Genomic DNA, 19,628 nt, shown 5'->3' on the forward strand with positions numbered 1-19,628 from the left:
AGTTGATCATGAGGAATCTGCTGCTGAAATGTGGAAATTACTTGATACTCTGTATACTGAAACCTCTATGTCTTCCAGAATGTATTTGCTTGAAAAATTGTTCAAATTTAAGCTTGATCTTGCTAAAGATATTGATGACAATGTGGATAGGTTTCAGAAGCTAGTTCAGGACATTAAGAGGTCAGGTGATAAAACCATAGATGAATACACAAGCATAGCCCTGATGAATGCCATACCTGATTCCTATAGTGATGTTAAGGCTGCCATTAAGTATGGTAGAGACTCTGCTCCTCTAGACCTAATTATTAGCTCCCTGAAATCCAAAGAACTTGAGCTTAGGGAAAGGGCTGCTGATAAGAATGCTTATAATAAGGTGTTGAATGTTAGAGGAAGATCTAAATCTAGAGGGGGCAATGAGCCCAGTAGTGGTTCTGGTAATTCCTCAAACTCTAGGAAAAAGTTTAGGTCTAGGTCTAGAAGCAAGGATCCTAAAACCTATAGGAAGTGTTTCAACTGTGGTGATGTTGGGCACTATAAGAGAGAGTGCACTAAACCTAAAAAGAATAAGTTTCCTAACAACAATCCCCAGGTTGAAACCCTTGTTAATGTTGCTACCTATGACAATGTTAATGATTCTGTGTTCATGGTGCATGACCTGCAATTTGTGAATGCCTCCCCTGCATGTCCCTTCACTTCAAATGATTGGCTGTGTGATTCTGGATGTACTTATCATGTGAGTCCTTTTAAGGAAGTGTTTTCTGAGCTGAAACCTGTAACTAAGACTTTTGTGTCAATGGCTGATGACAAGAAATGTGAAATTCTTGGTATTGGCACTGTGTGTTTGAAGTTTGAAAATGGTTATGTGCTCAGCCTAAAGGATGTCAGATATGTTCCTGATCTGTGCTATAATTTGATGTCTTGTACTGCTCTTGAAAATGAGGGTATGGGGGGGAAGTGGGGAGAAGGCTGTATGAAGATTTGCAGAGGTTCTATGTGTCTTTTCAAAGCTAAGAAAAAATGTGGCTTGTATGTTTGTAATGTTGTGCCTCTTGCATGTGAAAAAGCTTATGCCAATGTAGTTAAAACTGACAGAACCATGTTGTGGCATAATAGGCTAGGTCATATGAGTGCAAAAGGTTTGAGTATCCTGAAAAAGCATGCCATTCTTTCTGATAATGATGTTCAAAGTGAGTTGTCTTTCTGTGATTCTTGTGTGCTGGGTAAACAGCATAGAGTTTCTTTTCCTAGTACCCCTGCTCCTGCTAATGTGAGTAAATGTATCTTGGAATATTTGCATATGGATGTTTGGGGTCCAGCTTCTGTGTCCTCTCACTCTGGATGTGTTTACTTCTTGTCTGTGATTGATGATTTCTCAAGAAAAGTTTGGTGTTTTTTGATGAGACACAAGTCTGATGTTTTTGAAAAACTTAAAACTTGGAAAACCTTGATTGAAACTCAAACTGGTAAGAAGATTAAGGCTATTAGAACTGATAATGGCCTGGAGTTTTGTAATAATCAGATGGATGATTTATGTGATAGCTTTGGAATCAAAAGACATAGAACTGTGCCTTATACCCCACAGCAAAATGGGGTTGCTGAGAGAATGAACAGGACTTTACTTGAAAAAGTGAGATGCATGCTTTCTAAGTCTGGATTGTCAAAAAAGTTTTGGGGTGAGGCTTTGTTAACTGCTACTTATTTGGTAAATAGGTCTCCTTCTGTGCCTCTGGTTGGTCAGTGTCCTGAGTATGTGTTCTATGGCAAGCCTCTTGTTTTTTCTCACCTAAGGGTTTTTGGCTGTACTGCTTTTGTGCATAATAAGTCTGATAAACTTGAGCCTAGATCTAGGAAAGGTGTTTTTCTAGGTTATCCTGAGGGTGTCAAAGGGTATAGAGTCTGGCTAAGGGATGAACCTGGGTTCAAGATCATAATAAGTAGGGATGTTGTCTTCAATGAAGATGAATTCTCCTGCTTAAGACTGACATTGAGCCCAGATCCTATAGATGTGGACAATGAACCTCTTACTGAGGTGGAGTCCACAGAAACACTCACTGGAGTGGAGCATCCTAGTGGTGCTCCAAGTGAGGTGGAGCAGCCATTTTGGAACACTTATCCAGTCTATACTCCTAATGAGACACCTGATGAAGGAACTCCAAATGTGTTGCATAATAACCCTGCCCAAAATGTTGCTGACAATGTGCCCAATTTGCATGATAGTCCTGTTAGAATCTCTCCTCCTGTTCCTGTTCAGAATGTGATAAATAGCCCTAGTGGCATTCAAAATGCTATTGATAATACTAACTTGCAGGATTATGTGTTATCCAGAGATAGAACTAGAAGGGTCAATGTCAGTAAACCCTCTAGATATGATGGCTTTGTTGGTTTAGTTGCTCTAATAAATTTGGCTTTCAATGTTTATGAATCTGATGGTAATGAGCCTCAAACCTATAAGCAGGCTACTAAGTCTAAATTCTGGAGTCAGTGGCATAAAGCCATGATGGAGGAGATGCACTCTCTGAAAATTAATTTTACTTGGATTCTTGTACCTTTGCCTCCTGGTGCATCTGTGGTTGATTGCAGGTGGCTTTATAAACTGAAAAATGAGGTGGAGGGCCTTAGGTACAAGGCCAGATTAGTGGCAAAAGGCTTTACTCAACAAGAGGGGGTAGATTACACAGAAATCTTTGCTCCTGTTGTTAAATTCACAACTGTTAGAATGATGTTGGCTTTGTGTGCTCATTTTAATTGGGAATTGAAGCAGATGGATGTTAAAACTGCTTTCTTACATGGTGATCTTGATAAACCTATTTACATGAAACAGCCTGAGGGCTTTGTTGATCCCAAGTTCCCAATCATGTGTGCTTGTTGAAAAATGCCCTTTATGGTTTGAAACAATCCCCTAGGCAGTGGAACATCAAGTTTAATACATGTATGCAAAAGTTAGGTTTTGTCAGAAGTACCTTTGATGCATGCTTGTATGTGAAGAACCTTGATATTGTGCCTGTGTTTTTGCTTTTATATGTTGATGACATGCTTATAATGGGTCATTGTTTGAAAACCATTAAGGGTGTGCAAGCTGCTTTGAGTGAGAATTTTGACATGAAGGATCTAGGTGATGCTCAGAAAATCTTAGGGATTAATATCTGTAGAGATAGAAGTATATCCACCCTTGTGTTGCATAAAGAACCATATGTGTACAAAATTCTGAAAAAGTTTAACATGTTTGATGCTAAGCCTGCTTCTGTGCCTTTAGCTGCTCATTTTATGTTGAGTAAAGATCTGTGTCCTAAGTCTCAATCTGAAATTGATGCTATGAAGAGAATTCCCTATGCTAATGTTATTGGATTTGTTATGTACTTGATGGTTAGCACTAGGCCTGATATTGCCTATGCTGTGTCATGTCTTAGTAGATACATGTCTAATCCTGGTCCTGTTCATTGGGAAGCTCTAAAATGGCTTCTTAAATACTTGAAGCAAACTGCTAAGTATGGTTTATGCTATTCTAAATGTGATGATGGTGTCTTACTAACTGGTTTTGTGGATTCTAATTATGCTAATGACAGAGATAAGAGGAAGTCAACAACCTCCTATGTATTTTTAGTCTGTAGGTCTTGCATAAGTTGGAAATCACAGCTGCAGCACATTGTGGCCTTGTCCACCACTGAGTCAGAGTATATTACCATCACTGAGGCAATGAAAGAAGCTGTATGGTTAAAGGGAGTACTTTCTGAACTCAAGTTTGTGAAATCCTCTCCTGTGTTGTTCTCTGATTCTCAATCTGCTATTCAGTTATGTAAAAACCCTGTCTTTCATGATAGAACAAAGCATATAGATGTATGGTTTCATTACATTAGGGATGTTGTAGAAAAGGGTGAAGTGTTTCTTCAAAAGGTGCATACTGATAAAAACCCAGCTGACATGGGAACTAAGCCCTTACCTTTGGAAAAACTTCTTTTCTGCATTAAATTTTTGCACTTTGATCTAGGATAGGTTGCATGTCCCGAAGGAAAGACCTCAGCCACCTTATCTGCTGTGGTAAGGGTGGTAGGTGGCTGGAGGCATGAAGTCCTTTAGACTAATGGGTGTCAGCCCCTCTGGTGTCTAAAGGCAACCTGGTAGTTCCCAAGATGCTAGTGGACTTTGTCCTTTGGTGCTGAGGGATCTGCCTTGTAGGCTGTGATGATTATGTCTTAGCCCACATTACTTGATTGGTTTCCCAGAATAATAGTCCAAGGTGGAGTATGTTGGATATTTTGGATGGACTCTTATTTGGGCTGTGTTATTTGTTAAGCCCGGATGTTATTAATTGGGCTGAGCCCAATAACTTAGCTCCTCACATCAGATGCTGCCACGTGCCCCTCTACTTGGATGATGGCTTCCAAGCCGTTGGATGAAGGGTTGTATGTGTTAAGTGAGAATGGGTGTGGTCAGCCGTTCTCATTCTATTATCATCTCTCTCTCTCTCTCTACTCTCTTCGACTCAGAGCTTCTCTCTCTTCTCTTCCTTCTTCTCCGATGTTCTTCCGACCATCTCTTGGTGATCTTCCATGGTTCTTTGTGTGGTAGATCTTTGGTGAGTGCTGGTGTGAAGCAATCTCTTCGATTGCTTGTTACTGGAGTGGAATTAGGGTTTGTGAGAACTTGAAGGCCGTGTGTGTAGAGGTTGTTCGGTGGATCTGGATCTGGTGTGAGGGGTTTCATTAGTGGAGGTTTTGGTGGTCTGAGGGTTAACTCTATCCAATCCATTGGTGCTCCCTTGGATCTAGTTCTGGAAGAATAGATCAGTGTTGTTGTGGCGGGTTCTAAGCCAAGATACTTTGATCTCTGATCTTACTCTTTGTTCGTAGTTAGTTTCTTGTGTTTTAGATCCGAGAGGATCTTCCTGTTGTTACTAACTGGTTGACTAAGTGTGCAGGTTATGGAGCTAGCAAGGTTGATAGCTTAGATCGGTTCAAGATCTTGTAATAGCTAGGGTTACCTGTTCTTGTTCTTAATTTGTAATACTTTGACTCGTGATTGTAACATCAGCCGCGTGGATGAGAGTTTGGCTGAGCTCTCTTGTACAAGAACAAAGAGGTTTCGGTAACTAGTAAATCTAGACTAATCTGATCCCTATAAAAGTAATTATGACCCATGGCCATGGGAACCGATATCATGATTATTATATCTATTTGTTGCTTTGTCTTCTAATTTTCAGTTTATTTAGGTAGTGGAGTAATAAATTTAGTTTTATTTAAGCACCAGATATTTAATTAGTTAAATAAATTAAATGTATTTACACAGCACCACCCTATTCTCTGATTTTGGGATAGCAGAGGACCGACCTTACCACATTATTCATTGATTCCATTTCTTATTGTGTGATTATTAGATTAGGAGTATGTTAATATTGGTTCATCTATCTTTATAAATGTTTAAGATAATACTTTTTTTTATTCGCATATAGGATATTGTATAAATCAATTTATTTTATTAAATTTTTGACTAGGATTATTCATCTAATATTTCATTTTCGGTCTGTCTACCGATACATATTTATTTATCTTTTACTCATATTTATAAATAGACTTACTTCCACTAATATTTTATTAAAAAATTAATATTATATAGTAGAATGAACATTTCATTAACTTATTTTCTTTACGGTTTTAATATTCTGGAGAGTCTAAGTGGGACAAGTACTTGATGATGGATATGTACTCTTCTTTTTTTTAGTCCGTCCCACAAGAATATGCACTTTTTAATTTTGAAAAGTATTTTCTATCTAATGTGATGTGACCTATTGTTAACTAACAATATTTTAATTACTTTTTCTCATACCTCTCTCTTCCTTTACCAATTTTACATTAAAACTCGTGCCAAACCCAAAGTATATATTCTTTGAGGACGGAGGGAGTATTAAATTAATATTTTTGTGGACTCCTAGGATATTATGATGTCACTATCTACGTGCATACTAATAATATTTTCTTCGTATTCTCAAATCGAAAATACTAGATACACCTACCGCTAGTACTATTAGAGAAGGGTAGTCACTACTTCTAAGAGCATCACGCGTCCTGCCGTATTTGTTGTTAAATTTCAGCACCGACTCATTTCAGTTTCTAGTTTCGTCCGTGCTCCGACTCCGCAGCTGAAGCCGCTCACGCTGGTCCCTCTTTTTACATGGTGTAGGCATTCTTCTGTGTATTTTGGGTATGCTTAGGGTTTCGAATTTGTTTATGGATTATGACTAATCTAGTTAATTTGTAAGACTTTGGACGACTTTGGTGGTATTTTGTTGAGTTTCTAATTAGGAGTATTAATTATTTTGTGGTGTTTCAAATAAATTAGTGTTAATTATTATTTTGTTAATATTTTATTACTAATCTACTCCATCACCAAATTAATAGCTCAATAGTTCCATTTTCAATTTCATCGTCTACCACATAAATAAATTGTAAACAAGTTTGTATAAAAGTAGTACTCCCAAAATCAACTCTTGACTACTGATGCTTTCAACGGAATTATTTTGTGTCAATCAATATTATTAAATTCAATGAAATTAATAAAGAAAATCACTAAAATGAGGCCAATTTGGATGGAAAATTTTATTCTTGTTCTTCTCCTCCTCCTCCTAAAATTGGAATCATTATGGCCTTACTCTTATGGGCTAGTTCAGTACTCATATTTATAAACTACTTTTATTCAGTTTATGTGCTAAAGAACGAACCTAGATCAATACAAATTCAAACTTTCGTGAAGTGTAATACCATAGATTTAGACTAGCAACAGACACTAATTAATCGAATGGAAATGTATGTATTAATCTACTACTATGTATTATTGAAATTATTTAGACACGTTGGACTTGACTAATGTAGTTTTGTTCGATCCCTATCATTAATTTCTAGACGATAATTCATCTAAGATTAAGTTGTAAGATTATTTTAATTGAAGGGGATGACTATGACTACGAAATATTATAATATGATTATCCATTTAGAATTAAATTCTGAGATTATTTTAATTAGAGAGGATGACTATGACGAATTATCACATAATTATCCATCTAGAATTAAATTGTGAGATTCAATCGAAAGAACCAAGTACATATTTAATTATGAGTTAATCTTGCAAATCGATCAACCCGTATATATATGATATTGATAATGTGTTCACATGCTAATTTTACGAGTATTTTGGAGAAAAAATAAAATTTTGTGTCCAATAATACTCCTCCATATAAATGATTCTCGATAAAAATCCAAAAGTCAGGTATATCTTATATGTAAAATGGAGTATATAACAATAGTTAAAGGTATCATTCGGTTGCTATGACACATTATCATATATGTATTTGTTGGAAGCAAGTAACTATAACACATTATTATATAATTATCTATCTAATTTTAGTTATAAGATTCAATCTTAGAGATCAAACATAATGATCCAAACATAATATTAATATATATTCAATCGTGATATATAATATTTCAAATCAAAAGGACTCTAAGATATAATTATTATATGTTTATCTATCTAGAAATGAGTTGTGTGATCAATTATCATATATTCTATAATTATCTATTTAGAATTGAATTTTTTAATTAAAAGAGATAGTTATAACTCATTATCGTATTATTCAAAATGATACGACTACTCTATATTTATTTATCTTGTTCCATTTCAAAAATTTATATTCTTTGAGTTCAATTAAATGTTCACTACCCATCTGAAATCTCTAGGGTTTTATTTGATGATGATGATGATTTCATATTGACACAGTATACTATTTCCCCGCTTGCTATAGTTTGATCTACCTTTGTCCAATTCAATAAATTGTCTCTTCTTCTTCAGCTTAAAGTTTGAGAATTTTCGCCCTTTTCTAATCCCTCTCTGATCCCCTTCTCGTGATTTTCACTTCTTCCGTGTCAGGTAATTTTCTCATTTGTGTTTGTGTGGGCCGATTTAATGCTCCTCGTCCTCAGCGCATTCAATTCATCAGCGGCGGGAGAAGCATTAGCACCTCCAGCTGCTGCAATCAAGCATACAAAAACCTCAATTTCTGGTTTTCTAATTACAATCAAGATCAAGCAATCTTCATCGCTACAAAAGCAGCTGCTTCCAAATCGTATCGGCGTTGATTTCGCAGCTGATTGATGGCGGCGCCGCGGAGTGTAGTGGTGGATAGAGATGTGGAGAAGAATGCTGACTCTCCGTCGGAGAAGAAGTTGAAAGCGGATAGATTTCCTCTGTCGCGATGGGAATTCGCGGCGGCGCTGGGGGTGTTTCTGGTATTTTCTACTGGATTGGTGTGCATTTACCTCACGATGCCGGCTGCGGAGTATGAATTGCTAAAGCTTCCCCGCACGCTCTCCGATCTCCGATCGCTCAAGTACGTAGCGTGGTTTCTATTTTGATTTGTTAATGAGATCACTTGATTATTATCTATTTTCATTTTTAATAGTAGCTCTTAAATTGTAGATGCTGCATTCTGTTTTGTGTTATTTGGTTATGAGAATTTTATATTGATTATGAACTGTAATCCTTTTGAATTATTTTGATTAACTTTGAAGAGATAAAAGCTATTGATGTTCTTTATAACTGTATGTGTTGATTATGAACTCTATTAGGTCAAATTAATTGATTAAGTGCAAGAGATAAAAAAGCATACTGATATCTTTGTAATTGTGAGGCTGTTGGAAAAGAAATTTGTGAAAGATGGTGACTGGTGAGTGCATGTTACCTATATAAGCAAAGCTAAGAACTAAATACATGACGACGAATAACTTGGCTTTTTAGTTTTTATTTTGGAGCCCAACAATGTGTAATGCTGATCAATGCAGTCTAGTCTATATATTGACTGTGGTGCGCTTTGGTGGCTGAATACATATCCATGTGTTGTGCAGTATGATATTTACTTTAGTATTTTTGCAATCGGTTGGTGACTGTCTCCGATAGTAACCTGAATAGGCTAAAATCCTCTGCTTGTTTCATTGTCCCTTTGTGAATCTTTTTTGACACAAGTTTTTAAATTCTGCCATTTCTGGTTTATAGAAATGTCACTTTCTGAGCATATAGTGTGCCATTTTTCGTTAGTATTTATACTTGTTTGATGTGCTGTAGGGATCATCTTGCAATTTATGCTCAGTTACACCCAGCAAAGTTCATTCTTGGTTATTGCTCGACTTACATATTCATGCAGACATTCATGATACCTGGGACGATTTTCATGTCATTACTAGCTGGAGCACTTTTTGGCGTAGTCAGAGGTCTTTTCTTGGTAGTTTTCAACGCCACAGCAGGCGCATCATCCTGCTATTTTTTGTCAAAACTTATTGGTAGGCCTATTGTCAACTGGCTGTGGCCTGAAAAACTGAGATATTTCCAGGCTGAGGTATATTATCTTCAGTTTTACATTTCAAAACTACTTGTGTATTCTTATGTCTGTAACACGAGCTGCTTTAGTTTGCTCAAACTCTCTGTTTAAACACATACTACAGATAGCAAAGCGGAGAGAGAAGTTGCTGAATTACATGCTCTTTCTGAGAGTTACTCCAACATTGCCAAACCTGTTCATCAATCTGGCATCACCAATCGTGGATATACCGTTTCATATTTTCTTTCTGGCAACTGTCGTTGGTCTCGTCCCAGCTTCCTATATTACTGTCAGGGTAAGACTTTCGATTTTTACTTTCTTAATCACATGTATTTCTGGACATTTACTTTGGATGATAGCTCAGCTAGATAAAAATTAATCAACCTCTAGCTGGATTGCATCCTTTTGAACTTGTATATCATCCCCCAAGTAAACGTCCCCTTGCTCATTTTTACAAAATCAAGAATTTATTTCACGTTTCATTCGTTCCTCTAGGCTGGGATTGCTCTTGGTGAACTGAAGTCACTGAAAGACCTCTACGATCTTAAAACGTTGGTCGTGCTTTTCCTCATTGGGTCAATTTTATTACTTCCGACCATTTTGAAGAGGAAGCGGGTTTACGAGTAGAGCTTTGTGTACAATTACTCTGATCCTCGTGGATGACTGAATGAGAGAGTTCTTATGCTGGTTTTCTGCCTTGATTGAGGTACAAAATAGGCGAAAAATCTACCTACAATGCCGCACCCCTGCTTCAGTCTTCTTTCTAACAGATCCTCACCTTGGTTTATTTGGGACTTGTAGCAAGATATATCGAATTTGTATGCATCAAAACAAATCTAACTTGAAGAGTATACTAGTTATAGGATTATAGCAATGGAAACCTCATGCTCTCTTCGTTCCAAGTTACTTGAGTCATATTCCATTTTAGGTTGTCCAACGTTATTTGAGTTATTTCTCTTTTTGGCTAAAAACAAAACATCTAATCACACCTACTTTATTCTTTCTTTTACTTTACTCTCTCTTCTACTTTATTTAACTCGCTAAACACAATTTTCTTAAATCTCGTACGTCTCTGTGACAGAAGTAGTATTATCGTATTTGCAGCTTTAATAATTTAAACGGATGCATTAGTCTTTGATCTTGTTAGTATTTTTTGATTTGTTGTTTAAGTTTTTTTCAAGGATCAATAATAATGTCCAATTATCGTGATCTGCGTTGACAGGAATTGATGCTCATTTTTGGAAGTCAAATTACGTGTAACAAGCGCAAGTGTAATTGGTTTATATATCATGAAGTTCATCTTAATTATGATATCCGAGTTGCCATCCGTTAGACAAATAGGTTTATAGTACTAATCAATAATTTTAAAAAGATTAATCGATTTTAAGTTTTAGGTTTTTAATTTTTATTTAGTGGGTCGTGAAATGGATGGCCTCAATTTAAAATTAAGATATGGGGCTTGATGAATTCCTAGAAGCCCAATAATACCTGTAGTTGTAAAAATTTCACTAAAAAACCCAGAAAAATTAGATTTTTGTTTATTTGTTTTTCTAATCAGACCAACCAAGCTCTCTCGTTGCTGATTCAGTGATTCTGCTTTGATAGGTGAATCAGAATGTAAGTGCGTACAAATTTCATCTCTCTGTTGCTTTGCTTCTCATCTTTATTATCTCAATTGGTGTTTTTTAGCTGAGATTGTGTTGTGCGCCTTGGGAAGGTGAAGCTATTGAAATTTCAGAAATGTTGCATTTTGCGATGTTTTAATCCGTTGTAGATTGTAGAAAATCTCGAATTTGCTTAATTGTATTAATTAGGTTAGAATTAATGCCATTAGTTATCCATTTGCGTATTTATTGATCGAATTTGCTTATGTTGATTAGGGATTTTGGATGCGAATGTTTGTGTACTTTGTTTTCATTTACAATTCTTCGTGAATGATTTTGCTTAGAATGCCGAATAGCTCTTTGAATGTGCCATATTATGAAGCGTTGCTTTTAATTTTTCACGATTTTAGCTTTTGGAATGAGCCTAAAATACTGAAGAATTTTGCCTCTAATTTCGTCAGTACTGCATCTCTTTGAGCAACTGCTTCTGCCACAATTTAGTGGATTATTAACTTTAGTACATTGAAGTAGTCATCTAAGGAAATACAGTTTTACATATTTCTTCATTCTTTAGCCATATCTTTTGCCTTAGACTACTGATTCTCGTCTCACGGTGATAAACATTCGATTTCTGATCTTGTAGGTGTCTCGAAGATATGATAGCCACACGGCAATTTGATCACCGGAAGGGAGCCTCTACCAAGTATGGAAGCTATTGGAATCATAGGGAGTGCTATTGGGATTCTGGCTAAAGATGGAGTTCAGTTAGTTGGCGAAAAGAAGGTCATTTCCAAACTAGTTGAAACCTCCACATCAGTTGAGAAGATGTACAAAATTTATGACCATGTAGCTTGTGCTGTGACAGGAATCATGTCTAATGCCAATATTCTTATCAGCACCGCAAGGCTCCAGTCCACTCTCTATGTGACACCAATCAGGGCTACTCACAGTATGGTGGCCTTCACCCCTTTGGTGTTTCCTTTCTGTTTGCAGGGTAGGAAAAGAACTACGGGTTTCAGCTTTACATGAGTGACCCGAGCCGCAGCAATCGGGGGAAACAACCAAGCTGCACAAAGACGACATCACCAGAGAAGAGGCCGTTCAGCTTGCTATAAAGGTGCTCAGCAAGACCATAGACAGCACGAGCCTCAACTTGGAGAATCTTGAATTGGCCGAGATATTCCTTTCTGCTTGGAAGGTGAAGTTCCAGATGTGCCCTTGTGATAAGCTTGACAAGATGTTGGTAAAGTCGGGATTAACACAAACTTTTGCAGACGCTTAGTGAGTTTGATCCGTACGTACATCTGCCTCCCATCTTTCAAGTAATGTTGCCACTTTGCAATAGCTTTTTATGTGTTTGTGCTCTGGAAAACCAAGTGTTTTTTGCTCTGTTTGATCCATTGTCATTTTGCTTCTGCAAATGAGTTAGCAGAAATGTGGGACATTAAGGCTGATTTTCTTGGAGTAACTCTTTGCAATAATACTGTAATTGATCCTAGTGAACATAAATTATTGACCAAATCTTGTACAAGAGGTTTAAACTATATATGGAAAACAACTAAACAAGGGTGCAAAGTTTTAGGAAAGTGACTAAGGTTAGCTTACTTTAAGTGGAGGGGTTGTGAAGATTGGTTTAAATCATCTTTTTTTTAACCATGCCATACAAAAGTGATAGCAAAGAGGAAAGTGAATGTGGTTGGCCATGTAAGTGTATGTGTGTATACATTTTAACTAGTTGATTGTGTAGGTTGTAGACGATATAATTGACAATTATTCCCTCGGCCACTTTGGATTTCCACCTCCCAAGGCATAAATACCCCATGCAGCCGATTTTCTTGTCGTGTCAATGCTTTTCCAATTTAAAGTTGTTGCAAACCAAAAACATTAGCATATGCAAAAATATGTGGTGATAATCATCATCACTTCCTAGTTCAAATTTCAGTATATAAATTCGAGTTCCGTATCATCATTCTGGTTTTGGTAATGGAAGTGGCATTATTGTTACAATAAAGTGGAAAAGATATAAAGAAGAACGTTGATAGTTCTTCGTTACTCATTATCAATTCTTGGAATATAGTAGGTCTTTTTTATTGCACCACTCAAATGTTTGCAATATCATTACATTTATTCATCCCTACTAATTAAAGCATTTATTTACACTCAAATATTGTACTGCTAACCTTTTAAGTTGTTAACTCTGTTAACTAATCAACGCAATATATTAAAATTGTCAACATGGTGACTTTAAAATGTCAACACATAATGTCAAAACTGTATATTGAAATGTCAACAAAATTATGCGTTGACATTTTAATGTCATTGGGTTGACATTTTTAATACATTGCGCTGATGAGTTAATAGAGTTAGCAACTTAAAAGGTTAACAATTGATCACATCTCTAGAAGAACATGGGTTCCAAATATTTACAAATAAAATATATATATTCAATACAAAGGTCGCATGAATGCATGCAAATTGCAAAGCTACAATATCCTTATTCCCTATAAAGCTGGTGGTGTGTGTGTGTATTCTTTTGATTTATGAGTGGGGCATTCTGATCTACTCTTCTAAAACTTCCACTTTATATATCTTTTAGAGCAATGGGATGATTGTACTCAAATTGTTCTGGAATCCAAATATTGCACTCTATGCTCTGCCAAAAATTCTACTACTTCTCTTGAATAAAATATTGTAGGTCCATAAAGCCAAATCTGTCACCACCAACAAAATTAATTGTTCATGAGGGACCTCTCACCTCCCAAACCCATGCACTTATTATCAAATTAATAAACGTAGATTAAAAAAAAAAAGATGTTACAAAACAATATTACAAAACTAATAAAGAAATTAAACCATACTATCAACGAACTCGTTTATTTTATTTTTCGTCTATTGTATTTTGCTTAATGATATAAAAATGGGCATATAATGGCAGTGCAAACTTTTTTTTTTGTTTGTTTGCAAGGAATAGTTAAAGTCGAGAATCACATATATATGTATATATATGCATTGACATCGCACCTACTTGTAACTTTAATTAGCTGCACTACTTGGAAATTCTGTTGAGCTATATACTAGTAGTTCTAAACACATCATTATCTTTATCTTCTCCCTTCTTTTTTAATCCATATTTCTCTTTTTACGAAACTGTGTTTTTGGTCCTTATCTTTTCAAATTAAGAAACCTTTGATATTATCTAGACAAGAGATCAGTATTTAATTGGGTGCACTTAATTAATTTCACTTTTCACGTAACAATTGTTTGATTTTGACTTGGTAAATACCAAGAAATATTCTAGTATGGATATATTATATATATATATATATGGATAATGCTACGTGGCCATAATGTGGCCAGCCACACAATGGCATTTTTGTAAATAATTATAGTAGTTAATGTAATAAAATAATAGTAATAATTAATGCTAAGTTGATTTTACACAATAACCCTTTTCCACTATTTCGATAAATATTAAGAGTAGTAATGACAAATATATACACCATTCTCTCACCATAATAATAATGACAAATATTTATTTCCAAGAAAATTAATGATAAGTCTTTAAATTATGTGCAATCTTCAATACTTTAAAACAAATATATATGGATATATTAGAAATAAAATCATATTGTATGCTTGCATATAGTTGATATATTTTACGCTAAGTTAAATAAGATTAACTAATCTTGTACACAATGTTACTCCTAGCTATTCTATTTTGTTAGCCATTTTTCGTGAATATGCAATGATATTATATTGTATTGCATATCATAAAATTACTTAATATTATAATTATATCAAATAATCGAAAGTTTAATTTCATTTATACATGTCACATATTAATATTATAAATAATTGGTATATTTAAGATACTACTAGAATATTCCCACAATATATTATGTAAAATATATAATATTATTACGTTACAAAAACTACTAGAATATTATTTAACCATCATTATTGCCAAAATAACTATCATATGACATAATACAATTATATACCAATAACTAAACTTATTAATAATAATAATAATAATAATAATAATAATAATAATAATAATAATAATAATAATAATAATAATAATAATAATAATAATAGATAAAATGTAAACTTATATGCAACACATCTAAAGGTCATGGTACTAATAGGGTGAGTTTGGCCATAAATCCGTAATGATATATTAGTAGCATTATATCATTATTAAGTTTATTAGTTTCATATACGCATTGTTTTTATATTTTTTTAGTAGGTATTATTATTATATATCATACCTTATTTGAATATTATGATATTACTTTCTATTGTTAGTTAACATTCTCATTACTAATATACGAGGATATATTAGTCTTTAAAAAATTGTTACTCTCTAGATACATAAATTTCAACAATTAAACATTAATTATACAGAATTTTAATAATTTTTTAATATTATGGCGGGCCATAATGTGGCCATAATATATATATGTCCGTGTGTTGTTGAATAAAAGTATAGAGTGAAGACAATATTCTAGAAATTCGTGTGTCCTTGTCAGTCCCTCTTCTTCCATTCTCAACTAACTTCTCCACTTCTAATTTCACATTCACGAGGACATTGGTGCATCTATTAATATATACTCCTATATACTAATACTATAAATAACATCTACGTGTGAGGAACCTAATAAATGAAAACTAAAAAAATTAGTCACTTTTTTGTTTAGACTGTATATTTTAACAAAGCTAAAAATATACACGGTGTTTGTTCGTTAATTCTTGGAATTTTTTACAAAAAATTAACATTAGTTGTAATTTTATAGAAATCTCAAAATATTCATTTTTGAATTATTTTTTTTTCGCAACTACCAATTATTTTAAATTTAGTTGTGAATGTGTGTTCAAAAATTTTTCAACCATCCGCTGGCGAGTATTGGACAATTAAAATAGTTTGTACCTTAGAGGAGAAGTTTCTAAATTATTAGACATTAGTAATTGAATTTGTCGCTTTCTTTTAAATGTAATTAGTAGATGATGACTCGTATAAGTTCTTTAATTGACGAATTAGTAAAAACGATGAAAATCTCCAAAATTATCCCAAGACTTGTTCTTGTAAAAAGCAAAAACACAACTAAAAACTACAAACTAAAAAACACTACAACAATAACATAAAAACACATACATTGAAACTTAAATAAATATTACACTAAAAAGGATAGGTGTTCCATCCCACAAAAAGATAGAACAAAAATAGAATGGACGAGGGGGATCGAAATGGAAGAAATTGAGGAGTGAACAAATGACATCTTGAAGATCGAAGGACCTCCACCAAAAAGATGATGGCAACCCTTGGCAACTTTCATCCAAGTAACCATTTATATCGACTCACTCGCTAGCTACACGACACTAGGGTATACTTTCGTTCAAGCTCCGCCACTAGAGGTATACTCTTTCGAGCTCCGCCCCTAGGGTATACTCTCACTCAAGCTCCGCCACTAGCTACATGGTGCTAGTTGTGAATTTACCAAGTGGCTAACCCCGGGCTAACACAAAGTAACCATAGCCCGGCCATGGATTTTTCCAAACATTCATCTCACCCAACATGGGGAGGGACTCTCACAAAGGAGACACTCTTTTTCTAAACTCAATCTAATCTCTAATCTATTACAAAAGATACAAAAGGCCCTATTTATAGATATGGGAGATTGGGAGATGAAAAGTCACTCAAACTAGGGTTAGAATATGAAAAGGCACTTCAAATTATTCAAAATCCCGCCTTTTGAATTCTTCCCGGCACAAAACACCCGGTCGGGTGTTTTCACATAATAAAACACCCGCCCGCGTGAACCTTCTGGAGCCTCCTTTGCTTGACTGCGCGATTTTCGTAAAATGACCATAACTTCCTCATCCGAACTCCGATTGAGTCGTGTAATATACGCACGCGAAGCTCTTTCGACGATGAAGAAAATGGTGGTCTTTGACGAGCATTTGGACATCATATGGATAGGCGAATCTTTGCTCGAATCTGACCCAAGTTGCGGCTTGACTCTTTGTCACCTCTTTCACTTAACTCTCCTTGGTTTAGCGCTACCCGGATTCGTATCAAAAAACGTCATTTCCTTGTAGCAAAAGGTGATGCGGTCACCTTGGCCGCCCCCACACCCCGGCCCGACAGTTTGTGAGGGGGTTCAATCAGGGTACACAGCGGCCCGTTAGAGAGGAGGCCTTCAACCCACTGTCCTGACAGGAGCCCATCTCCCAAGGCCTCACACTTGTGCCTGAGAGATGGAAGCTCCCACACGCCAGTAGTGGGATTCGAACCCAGCTCCTTGTAGCAATATCTGCTCCCCCGGAACCAACTGCGCTAAGCCCCTGCGGGCAAAAACGTCATTTCCTGTCTATTAATCACCAGTCGGTGCATGATTTGAAGGGTTAAAGCCATGAATTTTGCCTTCTCTGTATATACATGCTATCAAAAAGGCTTAATCCCAATAATGAGAAATACAATCGTATACTATTACTAACAAAAATAAAAAAATATAGTACTAGTATTTATTTTAAAAAAATAATTTCGATCATTAGGGACAGTGTTAATCATAGTTATTACTTTTACTTTACTCAATTAAAATCAGTAGTAATTAATTTCTTATGAAAATCAATAATAATCTATCCGGCCTTTCCAAGCAAAATCCAATGTAGTAGTGCAAATGATATAGCGATAATAGTGCCTTTTTGTTGGAAATCAATATATCATCAATCTTTATGGCCCCAATCAACGGCTCTTAAAATTCTACAACATATGATGAGATGTTCATTACCCTAATCCGAATCAAGAGATTTTTCAAAAACGATACTAAAAACATGAATAATTATGAGACATTGGAAACTTTGAATTATTGGTAGATACTAGATAGTGATGATAAATGATAATGCTACTTTTTAAGTATGCTTTGTTAGTAAAAAAAATTGGACGTGAGATGTGGGTCTTCAATACTGCATGAAATGATGGTGAAGATGATCATGGAGGGACCCCAATTTTATTTATTTATATTCACTATTTTTTTTTGCAATTACAAATTTGAAAGAGGAAAATCCCTTGGATTGGGGGAGAGAAGTTGAAGTTGGAGCAGCAGCCTTGAGGAAATGTGGGCTCCAACAATATTTGTAAAATTACAACTTTCTTTTTCTTTTCTTTTTTATAAATTTAAATCTCTCTCCGAATTAACGTTTATGAGGCACAGTATAAAAAGAAGAGAAACAGAAGGAGAGAAAAGAAAGGTGAAGTGCATGTGATCCAACAGCCTTTTGTGTTCCCCTATTATGTTGTAAAATCACATTTTCTTTGCTAAAAACCCACCATTTCTATCTTGTCTTTTTCTTAAACGCATCTCATTTTATTTGGTTTTCTTTTTACGTCGTTTAATTCGATCAACACAGTCATATAATATAATCAAGTGATCAACACAATCATACAATTCGATTAGCACATATCGTACAATACAATCAACATACTCACATCACAACATATATTAAAAACTAAATCAGCATATGTTAGAAACTCAATTTGCATATTTTATAACCTAACAGTATATTAGAAGCACTATAAAAAATTTATAAAAATACAATCAACATATATTACAAGCTCAATTAGTATATACAATATTACACATCGTAATTAGTACTTCCTCCGTTCCGTGTTAATAGAGCCATTTTTCTATATTTGAAAGTTCCAAATTAATTGAGTCGTTTCTATTTTTGACAAAAAGTAATTCTCTATTTTTACGTTATTCTCTTTTCATCTCTCTTATTTTCTTCACCATCTATTTAACACACTATTCTGGAATGGAGAGAGTATATATTAAAAACTCTATCAATATATACTTAAAATAATCAATGGGAAACCAATAAAACAATGATATAGCCCTTAAACGATCACAGATTGCCAAATTTCATCATGCAAAAATAGAAGTCATTCTGAGATCGTCTTCCAATTTCAGCATTCTTGGCGTCGTTGACTAGATATAACTTGTATTAATTGTTTAAAACAGATTGATTATATACATATTGGACATGTTGTATATACTATTTTTTATCAGGGTTAAAATAAGATTTATATCCTTAAATAGGTGTATTTAGTAAACAAATTAATGTAGGGGTAATAAAGTACATATACAAAATATAAATTTAATTAAAAATATGATATAATATATACTTACCATTTTAAGTATTATGGCTTGGAGACATTATGTCTCCAAAACATTTTCCTTTTTATAATGCATATACAGAGTTTCAATAGTACATTACAGAATGTGTATGTACATGTGCATATTTCATGTCGTAAAATTACATTGATTGTTTTAATCAAATAATTTATCTAAATATAGACAATTAGAATTTCATTAGAATCTTTATAAATTTACATTTGATTTAATATATGGTATGTGAAAAAAATATCAAACAAGTTATGAAAAAATTAATATTTTGGGATGTTTTAGGATAGAGAAATTTTGTTTCCAGATTTATGATAAAGATGACTCATATACACAAAGACCTGATTTTGAAATTGTGTGGTCCAAATTAGTACTTCATTCTTCCTGTAAAAAATATTTCATTATTTTTATAGTTTATTCCATTAGAAATGTCATATTTTATTTTTAATAAAAGTAAATCATCTTTAATACATCTAACTA

General features: G+C 34.5%; 2 protein-coding genes across 7 annotated transcripts; both read left to right on the plus strand.

The window, feature by feature from the left end:
• The first annotated feature begins 7,691 nt into the window (after positions 1-7,691).
• On the plus strand, positions 7,692-12,474 carry LOC125223295 (uncharacterized membrane protein At4g09580-like). 6 transcript variants are annotated; one of them, XR_007176690.1, is made up of 8 exons: positions 7,692-7,766; positions 7,918-8,377; positions 9,109-9,379; positions 9,486-9,656; positions 9,857-10,067; positions 10,920-10,978; positions 11,609-11,748; positions 11,831-12,474. XR_007176690.1 is itself a non-coding variant. In XM_048126378.1 (4 exons), the coding sequence occupies exons 1-4, from the start codon at positions 8,142-8,144 to the stop codon at positions 9,986-9,988; spliced, it is 810 nt and encodes a 269-aa protein (XP_047982335.1). In that variant the 5' UTR covers positions 7,707-8,141; the 3' UTR covers positions 9,989-10,370. The 6 variants fall into 6 exon arrangements, 1 of the variants encoding a protein (XP_047982335.1); XR_007176692.1 differs by having other exon boundaries at positions 7,707-8,377; positions 11,831-12,163; positions 12,240-12,474; XR_007176691.1 differs by having other exon boundaries at positions 7,707-8,377; positions 10,920-10,982.
• LOC125220406 (proteasome subunit alpha type-4-like) lies at positions 11,671-12,247 on the plus strand. The gene is made up of 2 exons (XM_048122581.1): positions 11,671-11,937; positions 12,011-12,247. Exons 1-2 carry the CDS (start codon positions 11,671-11,673, stop codon positions 12,245-12,247), a joined length of 504 nt encoding a protein of 167 aa, XP_047978538.1.
• Positions 12,475-19,628: the final 7,154 nt, after the last annotated feature.

This window comes from Salvia hispanica, chromosome 4, assembly GCF_023119035.1.
Source record: "Salvia hispanica cultivar TCC Black 2014 chromosome 4, UniMelb_Shisp_WGS_1.0, whole genome shotgun sequence".
Classification (NCBI taxonomy): domain Eukaryota; kingdom Viridiplantae; phylum Streptophyta; class Magnoliopsida; order Lamiales; family Lamiaceae; genus Salvia; species Salvia hispanica.